General features: G+C 39.3%; 1 protein-coding gene across 1 annotated transcript; it reads right to left on the reverse strand.

Moving 5' to 3' along the window:
- Nucleotides 1–633: 633 nt before the first annotated feature.
- Nucleotides 634–8,973, reverse strand: Pkc98e (Protein kinase C). Its single transcript, XM_076781819.1, has 9 exons — nt 7,385–8,973; nt 6,507–6,567; nt 6,218–6,443; nt 5,353–5,384; nt 4,671–4,741; nt 4,402–4,543; nt 3,746–4,312; nt 3,042–3,637; nt 634–2,944 (listed from the first exon to the last, which is right to left on the reverse strand). The coding sequence occupies exons 1-9, from the start codon at nt 7,712–7,714 to the stop codon at nt 2,780–2,782; spliced, it is 2,190 nt and encodes a 729-aa protein (XP_076637934.1). The 5' UTR covers nt 7,715–8,973; the 3' UTR covers nt 634–2,779.
- Nucleotides 8,974–9,082: the final 109 nt, after the last annotated feature.

Below are 9,082 nucleotides of genomic sequence, written 5' to 3' on the forward strand. Positions count from 1 at the left end.
ACGCGTCGTACCATGTAACATTGATTTTGCTTCGTCTCGATTCTTTTTACGCTACCACTCTCGTACTTGGAGTCCTGCACAGGCTCCAAGTACGCAGAGGGAAGCACGGAAATAACCTATATCAATGATTTCTTTCTTTGCTTAAACGGACCTAAATATCTACGGAGGACATAAAAATGTACGGGTACGACACGACGACAATGATCACGACATCGATTTACATGTTCTGTCGTCGTAATTAACCACTCGAATACAATCTGGGGCTGAACGTTGTCGTCCAGTGGCTGATCGCGCGACAGACACGCTAAAATATTTTTTTTATTTTTCTTGCGCTACTATACGATCTTCTCCGCGATTCTTCTCTTTCTCAATTTACGATTACTAAACGTATTTATTACTAAATCATTACGCTATTATTACTAGAATCGGCTAAATCATTTCATTACAACTATTAACGACGATTCAAGTTTACACCAAGGATCGAAACTGGGCAGAGTTTGTGATTCATTCACCGATCCAGCCGCAATTCGGTTGCGAAGCTCTATTGGAAATAACTGAATTGAAATCTTTGGTGCAAACTTCGCGGCACAAAACGACGAATAACGTGCCTTTACTTATAGAGTATTTTGTTTCTCTCTTATTCTTTGCTCGCTCCTTAAAACTCGACGAAAAGTTCCTTACCATCGTGTTGGATAAATTTATCATTGTCAGCCACTCGAGCCAACATTTTGTCCGACCTAAAGTTAACCGTTCACTGATTTACGTTTTTACGTACTTCAGGTGCTTTATTACGCTGCGGATAAGGCTCAACTATTTTACCACTTAATACTATATGTATAGAGCTTTCAGCTTTTTCTAATTTAAGTACACGAGTTGATGCATCAAGCCTTAAAGACACCTAACTAGAGACAACACGTACGAAGATTCTGGAAGGTGCATCGATATCGCTAGGTGGACTTTTTGTTTCTCTTAATTCGATTAACAGTAATTTTCGACACTCAGGCGCTCAACACGCGTGTCACTTGTGTTAAACATCTCCCATCGATCAAAAGATCCGAAGACATACCGAGAATTCCACGCGATTACATGTTCGATCGTTTCGAGTGTTCCTAATTGCGTGTCTCCGTTTGTCCACGACATTTTAGGCGTACTGTTTAAAATAAGTTAAGTTTATATGCGTACACATACGTATATATCTTTTATGTAACTTTGACGGTGACCACCAGTGGACTCCGTCGCGTCTATGATCGCTTAACATTCTATTTTAAGTATGAAATACCATCATCACCAGCTCAGATCGTATCCTGCTCGATCTTCACTGTGCAAGCATGGTTTCTCTCTCTCATTTTTTTTCTTTTATATTAAATTTAATTTAAATCCTATCGGAGAAGCGCTGCGAGATGCTCTTCTGGGTAAAGCTCGACGAAAAGTTTAGACCGTTCGAAGACGCCAGATCTCGTTCGAACAGAAACAGAACTTGTCGATTTTCTACGGTAATCTATGCTATACGCACAGGTTTATACACAGACTCGACATTTATAATTGCGTCGGCTGGAGGTTTGTCAAAACTTAAGCCCAGCTTACGTTCAGTCTTGATCACTAGTGACTCGACACTACGCTAAGACCTAAAACTCGACTTACTTTTTAAGCAATATCGGAATCAATAACTTGATCTTTTGTTTGCATTTTCTTTCTGTCGTAATAAAAAATAATCCCTATAATCTGCAACGAAACTATCACTTAAGTACGTAAGCGCTAAAAAAAAAAAAACAAAATGCATAATAAGTGCCAAGTCTTTCTACACGATATAACCATGAGTCTGCAAATCAGAAAAGATTTCCTTAATACACATTCCAATGGAACTAAATCTCCAATAAAAGAAAAATAAAATCGTTATCAATATTTTTCCTCATCTTCCAGACTCAAGGTTGATCCTGTGCGAGTGCTTCTTTCTTTTTTACTGGTATAAAATACTTTGTGTCGAGGAAAATCCTCTAAAAGCGCTCTGAGAGGAAACGAAATACACGGTTGACAAGTCATTGAAAAATCCTTATCGATTCAAATCATTCATCCTCCTCTAATACTTCTGTAGAGCTTCTAACAATATTATATGTATATATTTTTTAAGAATATCAATTCAACAGAAAATGATAGATCGCCCAGCGATCTTTACCGCCACACCATCGAAAATGACTTTCTTTGCTCGTATCTTTTTTTTTTCTTTTTTTTTCTCTTTTTTTTTCTTTTTTTTTTTGTACTAATTTCCTTAACCAAAGTACTTGATTTCCAAAGTACATTTGTTCTCTAACGCCACGAATTGAATCTCTCGTTGGCGTTTCCTCTCGATCACGCTCGTTTCTGGCTTTTCATGAAAATGAAAGGAAAACTGCGATTTCACTCAAACCTTAAGACACAATTAGATCGAAACGCATTCTTGTCTACTTGTGCCAAATTAACGTCACCGTTTGCTCGTTAACGATCGACATATCAGCGAAAACTGCCAGTTCTTATACGAAACAGACGTCGAAAACTCTAGTCGAAGTTTCCAAATTTTTCGATGATCTCCACCACTTAATTGTGCAGCTCGAACATTGGCTTCCAATAACACAGAAAATGATCTCCGGTAAAGACGAAATATAAAGGAGACCCTTACCGAGCAGCTTCAAAACGCCGATGTTCAGCTTTGCAGATTGGCATCGTCGCGCCAATATTTTAAGCAAGAAGCGTTAAGTTGATATTAACATTGTAATCCTCTTCTTCGTTCACTGATTTCTGTTTCTTACTGTGCTCCAAACCCAGCAGGATTGAAGTCTTTGTTGACGAAAGAGAAGCCGTGGAACTCCTCTTGATTAATGCAGTTCACTTCGTCTGGATCCTCTGGCGTCAATACTGGGTCTTCTTTAGTGAATTCCGCGTCGAAGTTCATTGTATCTTTCTCACTTTTCTAAACAACATAATACAATTGTCGTTTAATAAGGTTCAAATAACAGTGCATTAATAATAACAGTTGTTTAAAATACATCAAGTTGATATAAACTTACAATTTTGGGCCTGATCGGGGGTTTCACTTGACGTGCTTCGAGCGCATCCCAATCGATCCTTTGGAAAAATGGATGAGCTTTTATGGCGTCTTCGCGACCATTAGCTGCAACACAACCTAACCTGTCGGCAGGATTTTTCGTCATAAATCCTATCAAAATCGATACTGCTTCTTCCGAGATCCATTTCGGATAAACTACATCGTCCCGTAAAATGGACTCGAATAGATCGTCTTCGTTGTCCGCTTCAAAAGGTGGTTGGCCGACCATCATTTCGTACATTAAAACGCCAAGTGCCCACCAGTCAACGCTCGCCCCATACTGTAATTCTTGAAGGATTTCGGGTGCTATGTAATCGGGAGTTCCACAGAATGTTGTTGTAGTTGTTTTTCCTTCGATAATGCCCTCTTTGCACATCCCAAAATCGGCCAATTTACAGTGACCCTCTTGGTCGAGTAATATATTGTCTAATTTAAGATCCCGATAAATAACGTGATGTTTATGGAGAAATTGCAACGCAAGTGTAACTTCTGCCGCGTAAAAGCGTGCTCTTGCTTCGTCAAATTTTCGAGCTTTCTGAATATGAAACATTAAATCGCCTGAAACAACGGAGACCTCTTTATTTCTAGTCCTCTTATTACCCCAGAAAATAGAGCTTCGATTTTACGAAGCACACCTTTGGTAAAGCTATTTTAGACAATGCTTACCTCCATTTACGAACTCCATAACAAAAAACAATCGATCGTTTGTCTGGAAACAACTATGTATAGCCGTGAGAAAGGGATGTTTCGCTGCCAGCGTTAAAATTCGCTTTTCCGTCATTGTACAATCTACATCGTCGTCTTGTATAATTACATCCTTCCGTAAAATTTTCACTGCGTAAACCTCGTCGGGATTTGTTTTCCGTTCCACCAACATCACTTTCCCAAAACTGCCTTTACCGAGAACTTTAATGAAATTGAAGTCTTCGATGCCAAGCTTTCTAATTTGATTTTCACTAGCAGGTACTGTATTTTCAGTAGCGTTAATCGGCACCTCTTCCGTTTTTTGAACTGTTTGCAAATTATCCGTTGGTAACGTGTCCGTAACTGTTACGGTCGGCGGTGCTTGACCAGATTGACAAGTTGTCGTTCTATAATTAATCTTTGGAGTTTTGATCTGTTTATCCGGAGATATATTCATTGTACTTAAAATTTCAGCCATGGCCTTTGTGTTTATACCACAGTTATTCGCTACATTTTTCTGGCACCTTTTATGAACATTTATATTACAAGCTGCATAAGAGAAAATTTGTTTTAATTCAGAAATGATCTATTAACATATTTTTGTTGCATACACGGAATTTATGTCGTTAGAAACATACCTTCACATTGTAAGCCTTGCTTGAATAAACCGTACAAAAGCGAGCCACAGTGGTCACAAAATGTAAATGTTTTGTAATTGTGTACAGCAAAACGATGTGGCATGTCTATGCTGAAGCGTGGACTTTCTGTATCGTGAGTCGACTGAAATTTAGTATCGTTCGAATATCATTAAACAATACGAAAAATTTCGAGACAAATTTTGTGTTGCAGTATCCAATACGAGAACGTGATATTAAAATAATATTCGTAGAAAATGTATTGCGTTTACCTCGTCTTTCATGCCTGGGCATTTTGTAATGACCAATTTGTGACATCTCTTGTGAACTACGCATGTACAAACTGAAACACAATAATATTTAATTTAACGCATTTACACCTTTTTTTGTAAATAACATTGAGCATAGCATGACCAAAGCTGGCTGCATGCGTGATTAGACGCGTCGATTTGATATGACAAGCATAAATAAAACTCAGTGGATGTTGTGATAGTCTTGCCAATAGGAACAGTATAAGCTTGAACATTAAAAGACAGAATATGACATCTAAGGATATGATAAAATGGAACCATTGGAGCCCCCTTGTAATTTGTTAAGTTGTACTTGAAGACATGCAATGGAAGACTTGCCCGTTTATTACCATGTTTAATTGGAACTAACATAATTTGCATTGAAGAACCTAAATGATGTATTACAAATGTATCATTCTTTTTACAAGTATTATTACAGAAAGCACAGTGTCGAGTATCAAGCCACAGGCCAAATTAAATGTTGAAAATTTCAAGTTTTCAAACTGAACTAGGAAAAATTATCGACTGCTCTAAATGATTTAATTCTTTACAAAGAACTATATACACATACACACACACCTAGGTAAACATGTGTTCACACAAATATAGAGCAAGCAAATATATAATTATAATATCTGTTAATAACGTGTATGTGTCTTCTCACCTTGACACTGATAGCCCTGCTTGCCCAAGCCCCTGAAATACAACAGACAAAACACATCACATCATCTCCTGATATACCCTCATAAAACACATACGTATGCCTTCTTGGACCATAAACCATAATTAGATGTTTATTATGCTAGCCTTTTGAGAAAGATTGGGGAAAAAAGACCACTCAATGTGCATGTCTGTCTTACATTTGCGTACTACGTTCTCGGAAGAAACGTTCTACAATTATACCCATCAACTCCCTTGTACAAATATTACAACACCTTGTTAATATGCAAATAATTTCACCAAACAGTACATGTAGTATATGCTTGTAAAACCAGTGCATGCAGCCGATTTCTGGTTGAATAATTAAATTCGAAACAATAGAAAAATAATTATGTACTCGTTATACTGCCGCATCAAGGTAAAAAAAAAAAAAGAAAGAAATATCTGAAAGAGATTTAATGTTGTTATAGACTAGCAAACTAACTGAAAATTATTCATTATGCATTCATTGTAATACAGAATTAGAGAGAATAAGTATTTAAAGGAATGTTTAAAGTAGTACTTGAAAAGTCACGTGTTCTCCCAATGATACTAAAATCAATTATAAGAAACCAAATACCCAACATGCAACTTGAAAAACTTTGAAAATTAATTCAATATTTCCAATTCCCATATTAATTTGGTGTGCATAACAGTTACCAAATTTAAACACAAGATATGTCTTAAAGCACACACACCTAATTAAGTGTACAGAGTTTTACATCGCGAAATGATTTAAATTAGTAAATGCCTCGAATCAGAGTTAAGAGTATGCTTGTGAAATAGACCCTAAGCAAGTGTAATCGATAAATCTCTGCCAGAACACATACCATATGAATTCACGGCAGTGAGAACAGAAAGTTGGTTGTCTCAGGAAAGTAGCCATAAATTTGTGGCCATTTGCTTGGTGAACCCTACGTCGCATGGCACCCCTTCGCCGATTGAAGCCCTGTCGTTCCTTGAACTCCCTTCTGGGTTCCCTCCCAGCAGTAATGCTTCCACCACCTCTGCCTCCGACTCCTTCTCCATTACCTGTGCCACAGCCTCGCTGTTGATCTAAAATTTCATTATGAAAATATATCCTATATGTGTTTAATCCAACTATTATCAAACCTTTACCTTGATCATTCCACTTTAGATCAATCCTAACCCTTAGTTTTCCTTGAGGCTCTAGGTCAACCTAAAACAAGTTTCATTTGATATTGGTAATTTATTACAATTAATATTACTTAATTTATAGATAATGTATTAATACATAACAAACATAAATATTAATCTAATAAGAATGAATCATTTAAATATAGTATTGATAGTGCATAAAGTTCTCAATAGACAGAGCATCGAATAGTTTACTTTACTTGTTTATAATTATCATCAATCTGTGCCATTTCAATAGAATTAACTTCAATCGTTAACTACTTTAAATCTATGTAATATCTATCTTGTATCTTGCTTTGGTTCAGGTCTTATTGACATAGTCTTATCACGCTACCTTGAATTTTCTTATACTCGGTAAAACTGCACACAAATACAGATTACAGGTTACTTTACTATTCCATGTATCAAGAAGAAATATCATAGCATCGATATTAAACAAACTTGAACCAATTGAAAACAATTCCAAGAATCAAACTGATAAATGCACATAGTATTGTATTATATTTACATTTAAGTCGACTCTTTTTGGATGATATGTTTCAATTTAAAGAAAACCTGCTCATAATTCAACATTATCTTAATTTTCTTGGTTAGATGAATCAATAAACCACTTGATAGTGTTATAATTGTTTGAAAGAACTTGGTTCCATTTTCGAAAAAGTAGAACGTCCTATGTTTACGCGAAAATGAGCGGTATAAGTTTGAGCGAGTATATCGCGACTTATAAATAATTTCTCTTAGAACAGAAAAGTTAGCAGTAAAAAATATTACTGTTATATCGGGAGATATTGAAACTGTTAATAGTTTAATTTGATTCGAGCGTATAGTTTGAAACCAACCCAAAAGTCTGCCGTCTTGTCGCTTCTGTTGACAAGCTCCTCGAAGGGGATGCTGCAATTGGCGACGAAATAATCCGGCGGTAACGCCGCATCGTGAAAGACAGTAAGCCCAAGCATGACTGCATCCTGTACCTCGTGGGTGAAGGATTCGTACCATACCGGATTGAAGGTTTTGGGCTTCGTAGACGAACGATTGAGATGATTCTCATCGACGTCCAGCTGAACGTAAGGGTCGAGTATAGGTTCGTTCTGCCAGAACTTACGCTGCTTGTCCGTCGCCCTTAGCCCGACTGCCTCGCATATTTCGATCTTCATCGTTCCCGTGAACATCGTGAATCGGAAACTGTGTTACCAAAAAAGCGAGGACAGAGGACGGACGAGCCAGTCGACGGGCTGTCACGCCTGTCGACGAGCTGACACTTCAGACCGTGCGAGCAGGTTATCCAGAATTGAGTAAACTACCCAAGTCAACCAGATCGAACCACCGTCGCTGTCTCCGACGTGTTCTGGCCGGAGGAGGTTGTCGGACGGTTCGATACGTTTATCGAGGAGACCTCCGAAAAAATGTCACGTATAGTTTTCGCGCGGTAAATAACGACCTTCCGTAGAAATGTGCGGCGCACCGCTTCGAATATCCCGTCACTGACGAGCCTTTGGCTCCCTCTCTCTCTCTCTCTCTTCTTTTTCTCTCACTCCCTCGCACACGCACGTACACTCTTTCCCTCTGTGTCACTCTGTCTCTCATCCAAGTTTCTCCTTCTCCGCCTCCCTTACCCTTTCCCTTCGTCACCGCCACCAGCACCGTGCAGTTATAAACACTCGGCCCGCTTCGCGTTCACGCATAACAGACACGGAAACGGAAGCTGAATTCCCGACGACAACAGAAGCCTGTCGTCGAGATCGAGACGCAGTGGAAGCGGACACGGGACCACCGAACGCGAGACGATGCTGGTTATTGCGAGGCGCCCCGTTCGCGAGTACGAGGTCTGTCCTTGTATTTCCAATCTCCTGAGAGCCATTAAGCTCCTCTAACTCTTTCTTGGATTCTTGTCTTTCGTGTAACCGTGTCCTTTTCTTTATTATTGTTATCCGTCGCGTCACCGAACGATTACGACCGAGAGAATCTTGTTTCGCGATTACGAGGACGACGTATCGCGATTAGCACTCGTTTACCGTCCCTTGGCAGCCCCCACCGACCCGAACCGCTCGATTGGTCACTCCGCGCTTCGTCTAAAGGGCGACTCGATCTCGGCCTCGGATGCCGTTCGGAGCATCTCGTGTGTTTCCGTCGAAAGCTCAGGCTGCGTTTTCACCCATGCACGGAACGACGACGTATTCGTTGCATCTCGTCGCGACCGAAACTCCTCGACGTTTTCACACGATGAAATGTTCGACTTGGAGAACGGTTGAAAGTTACTGTCGCGTTTCGAGTTTAGTCGTGTACGAAATACACCTTCTCCCGCGGTTTTACGCGTTAAGCTTGCGGAACAAGTGGAAACAGAATGATGCGTAGACATCTGATTGGACGAGGTCTGGCTAAAAAAAGCGTACATACGTTTACTTACGGCACTGGCATCCAGCGATCGTTGAGAAAGGTTGGGAACTGTTTGAACTTTGAATCGTACAATATATTGCAAGTGGAAGGATAATTCGTCGTCCTGTTGCCACTGAATATCGTTCCATCGTTCCAGCGGCGCC

This window comes from Colletes latitarsis, chromosome 14 (genome assembly GCF_051014445.1).
Source record: "Colletes latitarsis isolate SP2378_abdomen chromosome 14, iyColLati1, whole genome shotgun sequence".
Classification (NCBI taxonomy): domain Eukaryota; kingdom Metazoa; phylum Arthropoda; class Insecta; order Hymenoptera; family Colletidae; genus Colletes; species Colletes latitarsis.